Genomic DNA, 20,073 nt, shown 5'->3' on the forward strand with positions numbered 1-20,073 from the left:
CAATTGGAGAAACTGCTTCGAGGAATAGAGGATGCTTCAACGCAGAATGAAATTGGCCAGAATAAGATCATTTTGATCAGTCTGGAGTAGACATACATCCGTCTCGCACTCAAGCACCAACAAGTCCTGAGTTGCTACGGTTCATAGTCATCACTTTTCTTGGCAGAGAGTTGTATCGGTCTCCCGGTGTGGGAAATGTGACGTGCAGAACTTGTTATAAAATATACAGAACCAAGGCGGGATAGTGCGCACCCTGGAAATTATCTCTTTCAGCTTCTGCCTTCTGGAAGAAGGTACAGGGTTACAAAGACTAGGACTAGCCGCCTGAGAAACAGTTTCTATCCAAATGCAACTTTGGTTTTAAACACAGTGTATGGTAGTCTCTATGGGAGTAAAAAGGTAAAGGGACCCCTGACCATTAGGTCCAGTCACGGACGACTCTGGGGTTGCGGCGCTCATCTCGCTTTACTGGCCGAAGGAGCCAACGTTTGTCCACAGACAGTTTTTCCAGGTCATGTGGCCGGCATGACTAAGCCACTTCTGGTGAACCAGAGCAGCACACAGAAACGCTGTTTACCTTCCCGCTGGAGCAGTACATATTTATCTACTTGCACTTTGACATGCTTTCGAACTGCTAGGTTGGCAGGAGCAGGGACCAAGCAACGGGAACTCACCCCGTCACGGGGATTCAAACAGCCAACCTTCTGATCGGCAAGCCTTAGGCTCTGTGGTTTAACCCACAGCGCTACCCGCATCCCACAGAGTAGTTGCTTTGGAAGACGATAATCAGGCATCCAAACAACATGGCCAGTTCAATGAAGTTGATGTTGAAGAATCATTGCTTTGACACTGGTGATCTTTGCTTCTTCCAGTACACCGGTATTAGTTTACCTGTCTTCCCAAGTGATGTGTAAATTTTTCAGAGACACCGTTGATGGAATCTTTCGAGGCGCTGGAGATGGTGTTTATAAGTGGTCCATGTTTCACAAGCATGCAGTAAGGTTAGTAGTACAATAGCTTTCTAAACAAACATTTTGGTTTCCCTGCAAATGTTCCGGTCCTCAAACACTCTGCACTTCAATTGGGAGAAAGCTGCACTCGCAGAGCTCAGGCGATGCTGGATTTCGGTATGAATGTTGGCCCTTGTGGAAAGATAACTGTCCAGGTAGCAGGCATGATGCTTGGAGAAGTGATCTATAGCAATGACCAGAGGAGGAATGACTACTGGGAGGTGCGCAAAGAGGAGAAACGCTGTGGTGCATCTGTATCAGCACAACCGGGCGCCTTCATTTGTCCCACCTGCAACAAAACATGTCTCTCCCTTATTAGACTTTACAGCCACAGCAGGCACTGTAACTCTCCAACGGGTTGACTTCACCCCCCAAGGTGCACTCTTCCATTGTCTCCCAAGAGAGATGGGTACCAGCAGCAACTCCAAAAGGAGGACAGCCCCAGTCCATCAGATAATGCTTCCTAATAGACCTCCTCCATGATTTTGTTTCATCCCATTTCCTTCAGTGCAGAGAGTTTAAGACGAGCCTACTGGATCAAGCCAATGGTACACCGAGTCTAACATCCTGTTCTCTCAGTGGCAGAGGTTGTCAGTGCAGGGCTCAAGGCTGGCAGTGTACTCACCAGAACCTCTTACGGTGCTCACACAATGTACAAGAGGCAGTTTGCTGTTCCTGATCAGTTCCAATTCGCACTGTCTCGGCTGTTCCTACATTGAACATGCCCTTTCAGGATAAAGGTCCCTTGGACGGTTAAGTCCAGTCAAAGGCGACTATGGGGTGTGATGCTCATCTTGCTTTCAGGCTGAGGGAGACAGCTTTCCAGGTCATGTGGCCAGCATGACTAGACCGCTTCTGGTGCAATGGAAAACCGTGGCGGAAACCAGAGTGCACAGAAACGCCGTTTACCTTCCCACCGCAGTGGTACCTATTTATCTACTTGCACTGGTGTGCTTTTGAACTGCTAGGTTGGCAGGAGCTGGGACAGAGCAAGTCAGAGTATATTGTATTTAATTATGGGGTATCAGAGTTTCTAGGGGTTAACCTAGCTGGGGTAGCAGGCGTGTTGGTTTTTGAATGTCTGATGTAGATTTTTTCAATTTTGTTGTTCCGTATGGGACAATGACAATAAAGATTATTGTATTGCTGCATCAATAGGAGTATAGCATCTAGATCAAGGGAAGTAATAGTGCCACTGTATTCTGCTCTGGTCAGACCTCACCTGGAGTACTGTGTCCAGTTCTGGGCACCACAGTTCAAGAAGGACACTGACAAACTGGAACGTGTCCAGAGGAGGGCAACCAAAATGGTCAAAGGCCTGGAAACGATGCCTTATGAGGAACGGCTAAGGGAGCTGGGCATGTTTAGCCTGGAGAAGAGGAGGTTAAGGGGTGATATGATAGCCATGTTCAAATATATAAAAGGATGTCACATAGAGGAGGGAGAAAGGTTGTTTTCTGCTGCTCCAGAGAAGCGGACACGGAGCAATGGATCCAAACTACAAGAAAGAAGATTCCACCTAAGCATTAGGAAGAACTTCCTGACAGTAAGAGCTGTTCGACAGTGGAATTTGCTGCCAAGGAGTGTGGTGGAGTCTCCTACTTTGGAGGTCTTTAAGCAGAGGCTTGACAACCATATGTCAGGAGTGCTCTGATGGTGTTTCCTGCTTGGCAGGGGGTTGGATTCGATGGCCCTTGTGGTCTCTTCCAACTCTTTGATTCTATGATTCTCTGATTCTATGTATCATATCGTATTGTTTTAGACAGCAAATGGGAGATGCTTTGAGCATGCTATCCTGGAAGCTGTTAACAGGAGCAGCTACAGAGAGCAGGAAAATTAGGAGGAATTTTGATCTCCATCTTCAAATATCTGAAGGGCTGTCACATGGAAGATGGACCAAGCTTGCTTTCTCCTGTTTCAGAGGGTAGGACCTGAACCAATGTCTGACATACACACCGGTTAGAAAGGAAACTGCTGTCTGCCAATAGACCTGAACCAATGGATTCAAGTTACAAGAAAGGAGATTCTGATGAAATATCAGGAAGAACTTTCTGACAGTGGAACAGACTCCCTCAAAAGGTGGGGGAATCTCTTTCCTTGGATGTTTTTGAATGGAAGTTGGATGATGATGATTGATTACATTTATCAAATTTCATCCAAAGATCACAGGTTGGCTCACAACGAAGAGAACACCCGCCAAAAAAGACAAAAGTAAACCAATTATTCTCCTCCCACAAACAAATTAAAAAAGCCATAGATTGTTTAATGAGCCCAACACCTGGTTGAAGAGAAATGGTTTTTTGCCTGGTGCCTAAAGATATGTAATGAAGGTGCCAAGCAAGCCTCTCTGGGGAAAGCATTCCACAAACAGGGAGCCACTGCAGAAAAGGCCCCGTTCTCGTGTTGCCTCACTTTGGACCTCTTGTGGATGAGAGACACAAAGAAGAGCCTCCGGTGGTGATCACAGACTCCAGATCAGTTCATATGAGAAGTGGTCCTTGAGGTGTTGTGGCCCTGAGCCATTTAAAGTTTAAGGAACTAATCAGTAGCCAGTGTAGTCGGCCCAGGATCAGCGTCATATGCTCAGACCCAGGGCCGGATTTAGGTTGGATGAGGCCCATAGCTACTGAAGGCAATGGGGCCCTTTATATGTCCAGCTCTCCTTTGTCAACAACAAATTGTCACTGTTTTTTGTGCTGAATATATGGACCTAATAGGCATCTAAAGCCATTTGCATATGTTGCCGTGCAACCAGTCCATGCAGAATGTAGGCACCCTGTATATAGAAATGAGCAAACCAGTGATCTTTTAGGGAGCAGGCTAGCAGGCAGGGCCCATTACTTAAATCATAGGAGCCTACACAACACAAAACACTGTTGCTGTATGTAGGCTTTATTTTATTTGTTTTTTATCTTTTGGAAATGTACAACACTTTAAAATAGTGAAGTGCTGAATATCTTCTTGGGGGGTCAATATTCATATCTCCCCCCCCCCTTTGTTAATTTTTATTAATTTAGATGTTTTGCAGTGTATTGATGAAGTTGGGTATGCAATCCTCTACAGTTATTTCCAGGGCTGGATTTAGGTTTGAAGAGACCCTAAGCTACTAAAGATAATGGGGTCTTTTACATGTCCAGCTGTCCTTTGTCAACAACCAAATGTTGCTGTACTTTGTGCTGAATATATGCTATATGGTAATTTATGGACCCAATAGGTCCATACACAACACAAACACTGTTGCTGCATGTAGGTTTTATTTTTTTATCTTATATTTTGGAAGGGTGTACACTTTTTTCCCTTTAATTTTTTTGGGGGTCCCCAAGAGAGTGGGGCCCTAAGCTATAGCTTGTTTAGCTTATACGTAAATCTGGCACTGGTTATTTCCCCTTAGGGCATAGACTCCAAAGTTTATGAACCCAGACCCTTTGCACCCCTGGAAGAATCAACCACATAGGCTTTTAGGTTGGCTTTCTAAGAAGCTACTTTGAAGAGGTCTGGAGATATTCTGCAGGGTGAGCAATTGGAAAGGCTATGTTTTGCACTGTATCGCTGATGTTTCGTGCAATTTATTTTTTTAAAAAGAAATTGCATTAATTTTCTTATTGATTGTAGACCCTGGAAACTTTTGCTCCCCCCCCAAACAATCAGCAGTTCTGACATCTGTGCACAAAATCTTACACACACACACACACAATAAAAAAAATCAGACAGAATGAAAAAAAGCTCAAAGGCAGCAGACAAGCCGCTGGCTTCCTTCCTCAGATATCAAGAATGTACTCAGATTCTTCAAACCATCGCAGCCAACTTAAGGAAGAACCTCACTCATTGAAAGACTCCAGGTTTGTGACAGATATTCATTCACAATTTATAGTTATTTGCAAATTGGACTTGCTATAGGGGACTCTAGTGGGATTTTGAAATGTTGGGTCAGGAAATGAAGGTTGTGTGTGTGTGTGCCTGCTACCGTTGTGTTTTAGCTCTGTTAGTGCCTGGTGTGATGAGTTGTGAGCCAACTTTTATCCTGTAGTGAATGGAACTGAGTGCTCTGTAAACGCCGAAGTCCCTGGTTCCGAGATAAACATCTCCTTAGCTGTAAACTCACCTACGGTTCTTCTATAAGGAAGCCTTTTCTCAGCATTCAAACCTGCAATAAGATGATTCCGGGCGACATCACAGGGATGTTGTAAGGGCTGGTTTGTCATCTCTCAGGGAGCGTGTAGTTGCATCTGGGAGTGCAAGATTCTACATTGAGACTAGATGACCCGTAAGGTCACTCCCCTTAGATGATTCGAAAACAAAGTTCCTTTTTTAAAAGATAATCTCCTGAGGTGGAGTGTGGACTCCTTCTTCTGCACAACATTCATGACCACGTTTCTTCTGGGTATTCTTGCAGTTCTCTTAGGGCCAAACAAGACTACGTTTAGTATTTGATTCACCATTGTGTGCTTGGTTTTCATTTATTAGCAGCTGGGGGGGGGGTTGTGTGTGTTTGTGTGAGCCTCTGGTTTACAGGTAAGGATGGGAGAGATTTCAACTTTGCATTTGAATAAGAAACTACCCATACGGGAAGCAACACTGGACCATCCATTGAAATTTTCACATTTCCCAACTTTGCAGGGCAGTTCTCGAACCAAGCAATATGTACAACAATGCATATTTTAGGGGAAAAGTGTGCCTGATTGATGAACTCAACATGGAACAATGCATGCTATTGGAGGAAATTGATTGCAAGAATAAATGTGTGTACTTGTCAAAAGTGGATACATAGATGTGTATATTAGGAGAAATTTGTACTAAAATGCTGATGAATTTTCCTGAGTCCCGCCCCTTAAAAAAAAAAGTGAATTGCTGCAGAAATGTGGAACTGAAATTAGAGCTGAAAAACTGACACAATAAAGACCTGATGAAAAGAGCACAGCAGAGGTTATATTTTCTGAGAATCCTCCAGAAAAACAATCTCACAAAGGACCTGTTAATGGCATTTTACCATTGTACTGTTGAGAGTGTATTAACTTATGGTCTCTGTGTGTGGTTTGGGAGCTGCACGGTCAGGGGGAAAAATCAATGCTGTCCAGGGTTGTAAAGACTGTGGAGAGAATAACTGGGTGCACTCTTCCCACCTTGGATCAAATCTATGCTTCCAGATGCCATAAGAAAGCTGCAGAGATAGCGCAGGATAGTGCGCACCCCAGAAATGATCTTTTCCAGCTTCTGCCTTCTGGAAGAAGGTACAGGGTTATAAAGACTAGGGCTAGCCGCCTGAGAAGCAGTTTCTATCCAAATGTGATTTTGGTTTTAAACGCAGTGTAAGGTAGTCTCTATGGGAGTATATTGTATTTAATTATGGGGTATCAGAGTTTTCAGGGGGTTAACCCGGCTGGGATATCAGGCTTGTTGGTTTCTGAATGTCTGATGTAGATTTTTCAATTTCGTTGTTCTGCATGGGACAATGACAATAAAGATTATTGTATCGTATCGTATTGTACATTTAAATTGACAGGTCCACCCATCCCTCTTTGGGGGAGGGGAGATTGAACCCTTTGTCTCCACTGTGGTTCCGATCCAAGAACGGACCATCTGTCAACACTTCCCCCCCCCCCCCAGAAGCAAAAGTCAGGCCTCCACTTTGGGTCCCCTCTTTAGAACTAGCAGGCATGTGCAGAGTGCATTTCACTTTCTCAACAAGCAACACCAGATAATCTAGGATAGATTCATGGAATTGGTAGGCTCACAGAATTGGAAGGGTTCCCCAGTAGTCATCTATCCCAACCCCCTGCAATGCGGGAAACTCAGCACACATCTGAAACCGCACCGGATGCTTGGCTTAGCTTTGCAAAAAGTTGCTGGCAGTTTTATCGCTGCACCGCTAAGGAGGGGATGAAGGATGCAAGGCTTATCCGGGTTTAAGGTGGAGATGGGCTTCCAGGCAGGCAACTTTGCCAACTTCTGAACTGGCCTCTTCAACGATCTCTTTTCCAGCTGCGTGATCTGCAGCCACCAGCAGGAATTCTGATTTAGCTGGATACTGAAAAGTTCCACTCTCTGATTTCCGCAAACAGGCGCCGGGCGAGCCCAGCCACCCTTTGCACCGCCTGCCTTGCACGGGCGGGGCCGACACCTGGAAGGGGCGGGGGGCCTCATTTGCATTTGCTTCGACCGTGATGCATTGCGCGGAGATAGGGGGCGATTTCTCCGTGTTTAACGTGAGAGTCCGGTTCTGTAACCGCGGGAAAGAACTAGGGACCCTCCTTCACCTTATTTTTGCTCGTAGCCGAACTCTTTCGGGGATAACCTACGTGGCACACTAACCTGATGGTCAGGCTCTGATCCTGTGCCCTGGACTACTGGTAGCTACAGAGTTATACTCTGGGTTCTCCTCAGATCGTATAAATCTTTCGCCTTTTACTAAAGATTTCCGTGGGGAGGAGCGTTTATGAGTTCGTAAATAATTTTTTGAGGTCCTGCTTTGGCAGGGCTCCTATTCTATGGTTTAAAGATAGAAAAATGAATTTAGTAGATCATATTTTGTGCTGTTACGGTGCTGGATTGCTAACTAAAATTTGCAAAGGCGTGCATATCCGGGGTTCGACCGTTTCGGCTTCATACGACTTAACATCCAGGTTTCACATGTTGTTGTTTAGTCGTTTAGTGGTGTCCGACTCTTCGTCACCCCATGGACCAGAGCACGCCAGGCACTTCTGTCCTCCACTGCCTCCCGCAGTTTGGTCAGACTCATCCATCTCGTCCTCTGCCGTCCCCTTCTCCTTGTGCCCTCCATCTTTCCCAGCATCAGGGTCTTTTCCAGGGAGTCTTCTCTTCTCAGGAGGTGGCCAAAGTATTGGAGCCTCAGCTTCAGGATCTGTCCTTCCAGTCAGCACTCAGGGCTGATTTCCTTCAGAATGGAGAGGTTTGATCTTCTTGCAGTCCATGGGACTCTCAAGAGTCTCCTCCAGCACCATAATTTAAAAGCATCAATTCTTCCGCGATCAGCCTTCTTTATGGCCCAGGTCTCACTTCCATACATCACTACTGGGAAAACCATAGCTTTAACTATACGGACTTTTGTTGGCAAGGTGATGTCTCTGCTTTTTAAGATGCTGTCTAGGTTTGTCATTGCTTTTCTCACAAGAAGCAGGCGTCTTTTAATTTCATGTCTGCTGTCACCATCTGCAGTGATCATGGAGCCCAAGAAAGTAAAATCTCTCACTGCCTCCATTTCCTCCCCTTCTATTTGCCAGGAGGTGATGGGACCAGTGGCCATGATCACATACCTGCTTTTAAAACAAGATTCCTCCTGAGCAATTTCCTTGTTTGCCTTCAGCAAAAGTGACTCCTGTTTGACTTCCTAGGTTTTTTTTCTGATGCTCAGCCTAACAGTCTATGGCAACACCTGAGCATCTGGGCATGTGAAGAGTGCCTGCACTATGTTGGTTGAGGAGCCCATCCCATCCATTTCTAGTCTTTCTATCCCCTTCCCAACCCCATTTTTGTTACCATTTTTGTTCCACCCTCCCCGTGGAACGCCCCTCCTTTCAGATGTCAAGGAGATGAAAGAATTACACAACTTTTAGAAGACATCTGAAGGCTGCCCTCTATTGGGAGGTTTTTAACGCTTGGTGCTTTATGTTTTTTGATATGCTGTAAGCCACCCAGAGTAGCTGGGGAAACCCAGCCAGATGGGCGGGGTATAAATAATACAATTATTATTACTAAACGAGGGGCGTAATTAATCTAAGTGGTGTGGTGATTTGAGCATTGGACTTGGGACCCTAGAAATAGGGGCCAAATCCCCACTTGACCATAAAACTTTTGCTCCTGAATACCAGTTGCTGAAAACCACAGAAGAGGAGAGTGTTGCTCTTGTGAGTTTCCAGTAATAATAATAGAAATCTACTCAGAGTCGAGTGTGGATTTCCTGCTCTTTATTCAGCTCATAGTGGTGAGGAAGAATGGAAGTTCCCCCGAAATGTCTGCTTTATATACATTATTTACACAATGGGCTTCACGTGATTGGCTAATTCCGGGATTCTCCTGTAGGCCAATCAGTTTGTGGATTCACTTCCAGCTGGAGTTGGATTGGGTGGCTCCTGCGGACCAATCAGACTGCCGCATTCTGAATCCTATTGTTCCAGGACCAATCAGGCTGCTGCATTCTGAATCCTATTGTTCCAGGACCTATCAGACTGCTGTATTATGAATCCTATTGTTCCAGGACCAATCAGACTGCTACATTCTGAATCCTATTGTTCCAGGACCAATCAGACTGCTACATTCTGAATTCTATTGTTCCAGGACCAATCAGACTGCTGCAATTTGGGTCATATTCAACTCAGTACACAATAGTAATAATAATAATAATAATAAAATTTTATTTATACCCCGCCTTCCCCAGCCAGAGCCGGGCTCAGGGCGGCTAACACCAGTAAAATTACAGTAAAAACATAATAGGGGGGAGAAAAAAATTAAAATACAGGTTAAAATGCAATTTAAAATGCAGCCTCATTTTAAAAGTAGCCCATTTTAAATAGTAGCCTCATTTTAAATAGGCATCTGATTGGCTGCTGTGAGAACAGGATTCTGGATCAGTTGAGCCATTGGCTCTTCTTGCAATATAAATATGAGAATAAATGCAATCCTAGCCGTGTCTACTCTGATCGGCCCCATTCCTTAGCACTTACTAAATGGGATTTGGTATGTTGGCAACCGTCTGCCTCGAGAGACAATGGAGTGTGCCTTTGGGGGTAAAGCCAAACCTCTGTGTTAGCAGCGCCAAAGTGCCCTCCTTGGGGCGCCAGCCTGGGCAGAGTGTCTGGAGGTCCTGGGCTGCCCAGATGACAAGACCCCCCTCTCAGTCCCACTGATGTGGTCCAAAGGAAAGGAAAGCAAGACATTTGGCACCAGCTTGGCTGCAGGACGTGCCGGAAGGAGCCACACAAGATGCCATCTAACCATCTTACAAACTCCACCCTGGATTTGTGTAGGGTTTACCCCTCAGCCTTTTATTCTCTTGAAAATGTTCCCCAAGGCAGTGTAGGTTTAGGATCAGAGTTTTCAATAATAATAATAATAATAATAATAATAATAATAATAATACTCCGTCCATCTGGCTAGGTTTCCCCAGCCGCTCTGGGCGGCTTCCAGCAGAATATAAAAACATAATAAAATGTCAAACCTTAAAATTACCTTATACAGTGGTACCTTGGGTTACAGACGCTTCAGGTTACAGACGCTTCAGGTTACAGACTCCGCTAACCCAGAAATAGTACCTCGGGTTAATAACTTTGCTTCAGGATGAGAACAGAAATTGCGCAGCGGTGGCGCAGTGGCAGTGGGAGGCCCCATTAGCTAAAGTGGTGCTTCAGGTTAAGAACAGACCTCTGGAACTAATTAAGTTCTTAACCCGAGGTACCACTGTACTGGGCTGCCTTCAGATGTCTTCTGAAAACTGCAGTTCTTTATCTCCTTGACATCTTGATGGGAGAGCATTCCACAGGGAGGGCGCCACTACCGAGAAGGCCCTGTAACTTTGCTTCTTGCAGTGAGGGAACCATCAGAAGACCCTTGGAGGAGGACCTCAGTGAATGATGGGGTGGAGATGCTCCTTCAGGTATACTGGGCTGAGGCCGTTTAGGGCTTCAAAGGTCAGCACCAACACTTTGAATTGTGCTTGGAAATGTCCTTCTCCCTTCCCAGGTTGACTAGCCCCATCTGCCCCTCCCATCCCTCTACAACATTTGCAGAAGCCATCCTCTTGACTGTTGGACCCACTCTTGGTCTCGTCCACTCTATCCAGCTTCAGCGATGATGATGATGATAATTATTATTATTATTATAAATGTTATTTATACCCCACCCTTCCCAGTTCAGAAAACCGGGCTCAGGGTGGCTAACAACAAATTTAAAACACTTAATTGATGCAAAAAGAGAGAGAGAGAGAGAGAGAGCATAAAATACAGAATAAAATGTGAATAACAATAAATTCAGAATTCAAAAATCAATTTAGGGGGGAAATCCATCCAATAAACATTAGATGATCACCAGGCCTAGCTGGCTAAATTAGTCCTATTTGGGCCAGCGAGGAGACCAGGGGAGAATTAGCTGTGGGATCCCAGAGCGGGTAATCTTCATAAAAAGGGGAGGGGGAGGGAAGGAAGGGGAATAAAAGATCAGGCTAAGTTCCATTTGAAAGCCAGGCAGAATAGCTCTGTCTTACAGGCCCTGTGGAAGGAGGTTAAATCCTGCAGGGCCCTGGTCTCATGGGGCAGAGCATTCTACCAGGTGGGAGCCATCACTGAGAAGGCCCTGGCCCTGGTGGAGGATAATCTGACTTCCTTAGGGCCCGGGACCTCTAAACTAATTATTCGTGGACTTTAAGGTGGCAAAGATGGACCAGAAACTGTTCCTTTATGCTACTACCACGGTGAGACTATTATTCGCACAGAAATGGAAACAACACGAAACACCCACAGTTGAAGAGTGGCAGCGGAAACTTATGGAGTACGCAGAAATAGCAAAATTGACTGGAAAAATCCGAGAGCAGGGGGGCAAAATATTCCAAAGAGAATGGATGGAATTTATAGCATGCATAGAGAAGAAATGTACACAAAATAAAGACACTCGCAGGATTGAAACAGACCTCATAATGTTTATTAAGAACCATTTGGTTGGACTTTGGGAATTGAAACAATATAATACAACAACGAAGGATGTACATTAATAACACTTAGACAGTTTTATTCTATAGTATTAAGTTTACATAGAATGTAAATATAACAAAGATAAAAGGAAACGGTGAGAAACCAGAAGAAGGAGGTGTTGCAGGAATTTATGTATAGGGTGGGGAGGGGGTTGCCCCTCCAGCAGATATCATACACATGCAGCCCACTACCAAAATCAGCACAATCACTTTTGTGACTTTTGTGATTTGTCCCCTCAAAACACTTTATCACAGTTTCTTCCTATCTGTTCAAAGGGCCTCTGCTGCACAATACGAAATGTAACAATTCACTGATAAATGTATTTATGTACTGTGAAAACTTCAGAAATTCATATAGAAATGTGAGCTCAGCTACTCAGCAGCCCCTCTGCCTGAGTGATAATCCCTGGCGTCCTGATACCTGAGTGCCAGACAGGTAGCCATTCCAGAAATACCAAACCCAGATGAAGACAAAAGGGTGTGATTAACTTGGCTGGGAAACAGGGAAATGCAAATATCTCTTTTGTTACACTTGATGGGTGTTTAGTGGAGGGCAAGGAGAACCATGGGGCAGGGTCCAGGATGCTCAGATTATGGCCACCAGACCTCTCCTTTCATGATGTAACAATGATGTGTGAGTGATGTAGTTTTTTGGGGGGTGTAACATGGGGATTAGCAGCTAATAAAAGTTTGGGTTCTCTTTTGTTCAGGGCTTCCATCTTGTTCCACCTTGTGGCAGGTGGGAGTCCTGTCGCGACAGTCTTCAATAAAGACCAAGCCTACTGGCTGCTGTTTTGCTCTGGTATTCCTGACTGGTGTCCTTGTTTTTTTGTCCAAGGGAGCCCTCAGATTTCTCCGTTAACAGTTGGAGGGAAGTGGGACGCGGGTGGCGCTGTAGGGACGCGGGTGGCGCTGTGGGCTAAAGCCTCAGCGCCTAGGGCTTGCCGATCGAAAGGTCGGCGGTTCGAATCCCCGCGGCGGGGTGCGCTCCCGCTGCTCGGTCCCAGCGCCTGCCCACCTAGCAGTTCGAAAGCACCCCCGGGGGCAAGTAGATAAATAGGTACCGCTTACCAGCGGGAAGGTAAACGGCGTTCCGTGTGCTGCGCTGGCTCGCCAGATGCAGCTTTGTCACGCTGGCCACGTGACCCGGAAGTGTCCCCGGACAGCGCTGGCCCCCGGCCAATAGATGTGAGATGGGCGCACAAACCCCAGAGTCTGTCAAGACTGGCCCGTTCGGGCAGGGGTACCTTTACCTTTACCTTTTACAAGCTCGATAGAGTAAAAGCAGAAAGGTTAAAAGAACCAAGATATGTATTATGATTGTGAAACTTGTAAAACCAATAAAGATCATTCAAAATAATAATAATAACATGGTGGTCATGGCCAAGACGCCTGGCCCTGGAACAGTTGGTGCCCTGTGTGTGCAGGATTCTGCCAGTCTTTGACGTGACGAAGTGAAGCCGTATCATAGACGGCAGCAGAAACAGCTGAGTTTTCATGTGCTCCAGGCCTTCCTTCCTTCCTGCAGAAGAACAGCACCACACCTGGGCTCACTCGGTCATGCTTGATTTTAAATTACTGCCCCTCAGCTATCAGGAGGCAATAAGCGCAATGCAGCTTGCATATAATGCATAACTGGTGTTTCAAGCGCCTAAGTAGTCAACCTGCTGCTGTCATCTAGTGATTTAAAATGTGTGTCTTGGGACTATCCTTCAGTCAGTTCTTAATGCTGTGCCGGCCCTTTCATTAGGCAGAGTGAGGTGGAAGATCAGGGGTGGGCGCAGGGCTGGATTTAGGTTTGATGAGACCCTAAGCCAAATTCCGAGCACAATTCAAAGTATTGGTGCTGACCTTTAAAGCCCCAAACGGCCTTGGTCCAGTATATCTGAAGGAGCGTCTCCACCCCCATCGTTCTACCCGGACACTGAGGTCCAGCTCCGAGGGCCTTCTGGCAGTTCCCTCACTGCGAGGAGCCAAGTTACAGGGAACCAGGCAGAAGGCCTTCTCGGTAGTGGCACCCACCCTGTGGAACGCCCTCCCACCAGATGTCAAGGAAATAAACAACTATCTGAGAGAAAAATAACTACCAAATTTTTAGAAGACATCTGAAGGCAGCCCTGTTTAGGGAAACTTTTAATGTTTAATAGGTTATTGTATTTTAATATTCTGTTGGAAGCCGCCCAGAGTGGCTGAGGAAACCCAGCCAGATGGGGGGGTATAAATAATAAATTATTATTATTATTATTATTATTATTATTATTATTATTATTACTCTCTTCAGTGCCTGCTAAAAGCATTTCTGTTTAGACAAGCCTATCCAGGTATTTAGAATATTGATGCACATTTTAATCTGTTTTTAGTTTATTGCTGATTTTATTATTTAATGCAGTGTTTTTCAACCACTGTTCCGTGGCACACTAGTGTGCCGCGAGATGTTGCCTGGTGTGCCATGGGAAAAATTGAAAAATTTGAAAGATTTTTTTTAAAAAAATATATTAAATTTTCGCCCACTAGGCGGGCGCTGGACTGTGTCCACCCTATTTTCCATCCATCCTGGGTGGGGATCAGATTGGATGGGATCGGATGAGAGCGGACAGGCGGTCCGCTCTCATCCGATTCCCCATAGAGAGCAGCGGGGCTCTGACATGTCCCTCTCCGCACACAGTGGTGGTGTGCCTCGTGATTTTTTTTCATGAAACAAGTGTGCCTTTGCCGAAAAAAGGTTGAAAAACACTGATTTAATGTTTTATTGTTGTAAGATTGTTAGCCGCTTTGAGACTCCTTCGGGTAGTGAGAAAGCGGGATATCAAATCCAAACTCTTCTTATTCTTCTTCTTTTAAACATGTTAGGTCTTCGTCATGCTTGCTCCTGACTTTTTCTGGATTTCCTGCATAATGCTGGCAGCTCACATCACCTTGCAGGCGTGTGGTCAAGGTAAGGAGAGAACACAGCCTTTTCTTCTTCAAATCATGTGCTGGAGGTGACCAAAACCCGGTAAGAAAAAATAATCTCTCTCTTGAATTGCATGGTTCAAGGTTGTTGCATGGTTCAAGTGATCCTGCGAGCGAGGGCTGGATTTGCTTCATGACCTAGGCCTACTTCCCACCTGTTCCATGGAGATGGGTCATTGATCAGCCTTGGAAGGTCTCAGGTTCTATCATGGCATCTATCGTGGTAGCACAGAGATGGGGAACCTGCCGTCCTTCAGAAGTTGTTGGGCTGCCACGGCACAACCTCAAAGAAGATTTACAGGATCTCAAAGGGCTGCAGCCCATTTACAAGCTGGTCATCAGGAAACACTGGAAAATCTCTTCATTTTCATAATCGGCGTCCAACATTCCTGCCTCTTCATTTTGGGGATCCCAGAGTGACAACTTGGATGCTGGTCAGAGCAAGCTGAGCAAAAATAGCCTCTCCTTTGATCAGGAAATGAATCCCCTCTTTGTCTGGCTTCCTGTCCCTGTTTTTGCTCCAATGTGGTGATGCCAATGGGCCCCTCTGAAGAATGGAATGCCCTTCATTTCTGCTTCGACCAGGGCGGCCTGTGAATCTCAGCTTTGTTTCCCCCCAAAATAATTTCCTTGCAGGAAGCTGGAAGTGTGTCTTGAAAAGCACACAGATGTGAGGCTGAGTTGTTATGTCCCGTTGGACCACTGATGGTCTATCCAGGTGGCACCAAGATGGCAACTTTTCTGAAGCCTGGGGGCTTCATTGCAGAACTGCAATAAACCTGACCAATTCTTGCAGGGAGAGATTTTTCAAATGAGGTGTGGCTGTAGCACACCAGAGGAGAAAGTGCTTATATGCCAAAGCCCCCAAGTTGCCTAGCTACTCTTTGGCATCCCCAGTAAACGAATTTTCAGTAGCAGAGTTGGAGAAGACCCAAATGCTCTTAAACATATGTAGGTGTGCATTTCTGTGTTCCTGTGTGTGCGTGCGTGTCTTCAAGCACATGATTCCTGCCCCCCCACCTCTTGCACTCTCAAGAGGTTCAGTCCGGGTCCAGGAAGAGTTCAAACACATGTTGAACTGTTTCTAGGGTGGCTGTGTATCCTGCTTTAAAGGGGACAGGCCTCTATTCGATGGGTTTCTTCATCCAAGCTTGCCTTGAAGATAAAGAGCAGGAAAGCAAGGAGAGACCTGAAGATGCCCACCTTCAGATAGCAGCAACTGGGCAGCAGATTGATCAAACCCTGCACGCCCCTGGTCACAGCCTCCTGCACTATGCAAAGATCTATCATACTTCTGTTTAAATTTTGCTAATTATTTCCAAATAATTTGCATCTGCACATATAAACTTCAATTTGCACATAGAATCATAGAGCTGGAACAGACCACAAGGGCCATCGAGTCCAACGCCCTGCCAAGCAGGAAACACCATCAGAGCACTCCTGACATATGGTTGTCAAGCCTCTGCTTAAAGACCTCCAAAGTAGGAGACTCCACCACACTCCTTGGCAGCAAATTCCACTGTCGAACAGCTCTTACTGTCAGGAAGTTCTTCCTAATGTTTAGGTGGAATCTTCTTTCTTGTAGTTTGGATCCATTGCTCCGTGTCCGCTTGTCTGGAGCAGCAGAAAACAACCTTTCTCCCTCCTCTATGTGACATCCTTTTATATATTTGAACATGGCTATCATATCACTCCTTAACCTCCTCTTCTCCAGGCTAAACATGCCCAGCTCCCTTAGCATGCAAGTCATTTTATGCAATGTCATTTTATTCATTTTATACACATTTTATGCAAGTCATTGCCATCTTCTTTTGGTGATGTGTGACTGTTCAACACAATTGTTTGTCCAAAGCGAAAAAAGTTTCCTTATTCCTTTCTCTCTTCCTTCCTTTCTCTCTCCCTCTTCCCTTTTCTTTTCTGCCTCTGGATTAATATTTTAGTTTTGACCATGAAAAGAGAGAGACAATCATCTTTGTATTTCTCTTTATAAATTCTAATAAATAATAACAACAACAACTATTGTTATTATTTCCAAAGCCTTCAAAGCATGTGGATTTGTTTACAAAGCATGTAAACAGCTGGTGGATTGGCAGTGTGTTGTATGAGATACAGTGAAATAATTGTAATAACTATTGTTATTATTTCCAAAGCCTTCAAAGCATGTGGATTTGTTTTACAAAGCATGTAAACAGCTGGTGGATTGGCAGTTTGTTGTATGAGATACAGTGAAATAATTGTGGATTTATTTATTTTCCAGACTAAGGGTCAAATTGCCTTGGGGCTGAGAGGAATTGCTCACCCAAGGATCTTAGCAACTGGGCAGGTTCCTATAGGGAGACATGATCCTTCAGTTAGCCTGGGTCCAAGGCATATAGGGTTGTGTAGGTCATAACCAGAACTTTGAAAATGTGTCAGCTCAACCATCACAGCAGATTTCCACAAATGGTACACCCCCTTTTAAACAGATGGTCTAATCGAGATTCTCCACTTGCTCCCCAAAAGTATTTAAGAAGCCAGAACTTTCTCTTTTCATAATCCTGCATTTTTCGATTCAGCAGCTTTCCTCCCTGCAAAGAAGTTTAAGGGAGCTTGTGCACAGTCACACACCTGCCGCTCTTGCTGAGCTAAAGGCTGTCGAGTGCTGTTACTTACACTTTCTCTAGTTTCGCATTTTTCCAAACAGGTGGCCTCGAAGCTGCCAGCTAAAGTTGCATGCTCAGGAGGATAACTGGAATTGCTGCATCTCTCCAAAATGTTTAATTTAAAAGGATATTTTGGAATTTCTAGCATGATGCTGGTTCACACCTTTTCCCAGGCACTCAATGCCTTTGGCCTTTTTCCTCACTCAGGTGGCAAACCGGCTCTGTCTGGGAGCTCTTGGAGCTGCAGGTGGGGGCTTCTGTGATGGAATACTCTCCCTTGCATAAATATTTCCTCCCTATCAAACCAGGATGTCTGGGAGCCTGAGGACGATGCCCTAATAATTCTTATACAAGCTTTCCCCAGGTTTTTCAAGTTTTGAATTATTGCAATTCCACATACCTGCCTCAATGTTCTGATACATTTTTGTATAGAGTGCTCTACTCACGCATGTCTTGCTGGATATTTCAGCTGCTTCGTGTTTTTGATAAGCAATCCTGATGTGAGCTTCGGGCCAGTATACCTAAAGGAGCGTCTCCAACCCCATCGCTCAGCCCGGACAAAGTTCAAAGTGTTGGTACTGACCTTTAAAGCCCTAAATGGCCTCAACCCAGTATACTTGAAAGAGCATAGACTGGTGACTGGGAGTGACTGCCACATAATACCAGTCCTGGAAGACCTACATTGGCTCCCAGTACATTTCCGAGCACAGTTCAAAGTGTTGGTGCTGACCTTTAAAGACCCAAACGGCCTCAGCCCAGTATACCTGAAGGAGCGTCTCCACCCCCATCGTTCTGCCCGGACACTGAGGTCCAGCTCCGAGGGCCTTCTGGCGGTTCCCTCACTACGAGATGTGAGGTTACAGGGAACCAGGCAGAGGGCCTTCTTGGTAGTGGCGCCCGCCCCGTGGAACGTCCTCCCATCAGATGTCAAGGAAGTAAACAACTACCTGACTTTTAGAAGACATCTGAAGGCAACCCTGTTTGGGGAAATTTTTAATGTTTAATGTTTTATTCTGTTTTTAGTGTTCTGTTCGGAGCTGCCCAGAGTGGCTGGGGAAACCCAACCAGATGGGCGGGGTATAAATAATAAAATTATTATTATTATTAAAAGCATTACATGCCGATGGGGTCTCACTCCTGCCAGCAACCGTGCTGCAGCACTTTTGGATGAAGTGCAAGGGAAGCCCCACATAGAAGGCATTGCGGAAATCCAAATGGCTTGGTGTGTGATAGCCAGTGTGGTGTAGTGGTTAAGAGCGGTAGTCTCGTAATCTGGGGAACCGGGTTCGCTTCCCCGCTCCTCCACATGCAGCTGCTGGGTGACCTTGGGCTAGTCACACTTCTGTGAAGTCTCTCAGCCCCACTCACCTCACAGAGTGTTTGTTGTGGGGGAGGAAGGGAAAGGAGAATGTTAGCCGCTTTGAGACTCCTTAAAGGGAGTGAAAGGCGGGATATCAAATCCAAACTCTTCTTCTTCTTCTTCTGTTAGAGCTGGCTGCAGAGAATGCTATATGCCCCCAAACTGGATTCAACATATTGCAGATATTAATACTGCACAGCATGAAGCAACTGGATACATAAAAACTGACTCCTTTTTTGGAATAAAAATTGTCTAGACCAGGGGTCGGCAACCTCCGGCCCATGGGCCACAAGCAGCCCACGGGGGTCGTTTAAAGGGCCCATGAGCTCCCCCCAAACTGAGCCACCCACTTGGCGAGTCCCCGCTTCCTGCACTAAACCGACGCCGCGCGAAGTGGGGACTCGCTTCCACAGTGCCGGAAGTGATCTCCGCAGGAGTGAAATGGCCCAGACACGATAAATCCTGCCAACCCCGGGTCTAGACCCATTAGATTGATTCAAAATGTTACTTGCAGAACCTCCTTCAAAACAGACCAAAAAACAGTTGTACAATATCTTGTTCACGTCAAGCAGAGACTCAGCATCTTATAAGAAGTAAAATAACTTATAATCAGAGCTGACAAATACCGTATTTTTTGCTCTATAGGACGCACTTTTCCCCCTCCAAAAATGAAGGGGAAATCTGTGTGCGTCCTATGGGGCGAATGCAGGCTTTTGCTGAAGCTTGGAGAGCGAGAGGGGTCGGTGCGCTCCGACCCCTCTCCCTCTCCAGGCTTCAGGAACACATCCGCAGCCTAGGCAGCCCTGCGGGAGGTCCGGCAGGGATGTCTAGGCTGCGGATAGCAGCCTGCTGCCCAGCGTGAGGGGCGCCCTGAAGCAGAGCGCCCCCCGCGCCCGGCAGACATCCGCAGCATGGGGAGCCTTGCAGGAGTTCCCCACAAGGCTCCCCACGCTGCGGATAGCAGCCTTCCGCCCCGCAGGGGGGGGCGCCCTGATGCAGAGCGCCCCTCGCGCGGGGCAGACATCAGCCAGTCCCACAAGCTCGGGGGATAGCAGGGAGGTGCAGCGTCGCCATCCCGCTGTTCCTCAACCTGGTTCTGTTTCCCCGACCTGCTTTTTTTTGGGGGGGGGGAAATAAAGGGAATTTTTTCCTTTATTTCCCCCCCAAAAAGCTAGGTGCGCCCTATGGGACGGAGCGTCCTATGGGACGAAAAATACGGTATAGCTCTCTCTCTCTCTCTCTCTCTCTCTCTCTCTCTCTCTCAGGCTCCATTAGCCTGCACTCCAACCCCTAAGGCTGTTGAGGTCCTGGAGAGGCATGTCCCCCTCACAGAGCCTAAACAAAGACTAAAGGCAATTTCCTTCAAAATGGCAATTTGAAATTCAATACATTTGTATCCTGATCTAAGGTTAA

At 46.0% G+C, this 20,073-nt stretch overlaps 1 protein-coding gene across 1 annotated transcript in view; it reads left to right on the top strand.

Annotated features, from left to right (window-relative positions):
- The first annotated feature begins 4,752 nt into the window (after positions 1 to 4,752).
- COL20A1 (collagen type XX alpha 1 chain) overlaps positions 4,753 to 20,073 on the top strand; it is a 131,346-nt gene continuing 116,025 nt past the window's right edge. The window contains exons 1-2 of the mRNA XM_082225818.1: positions 4,753 to 4,849; positions 14,557 to 14,641. Coding sequence (XP_082081944.1) covers positions 14,566 to 14,641 — 76 coding nt within the window. The 5' untranslated portion in view covers positions 4,753 to 4,849; positions 14,557 to 14,565. The remainder of the gene's footprint in view (positions 4,850 to 14,556; positions 14,642 to 20,073) is intronic.

The sequence above is a fragment of the Podarcis vaucheri genome, assembly GCF_965113315.1.
Source record: "Podarcis vaucheri genome assembly, chromosome: 6".
Lineage (NCBI taxonomy): Eukaryota > Metazoa > Chordata > Lepidosauria > Squamata > Lacertidae > Podarcis > Podarcis vaucheri.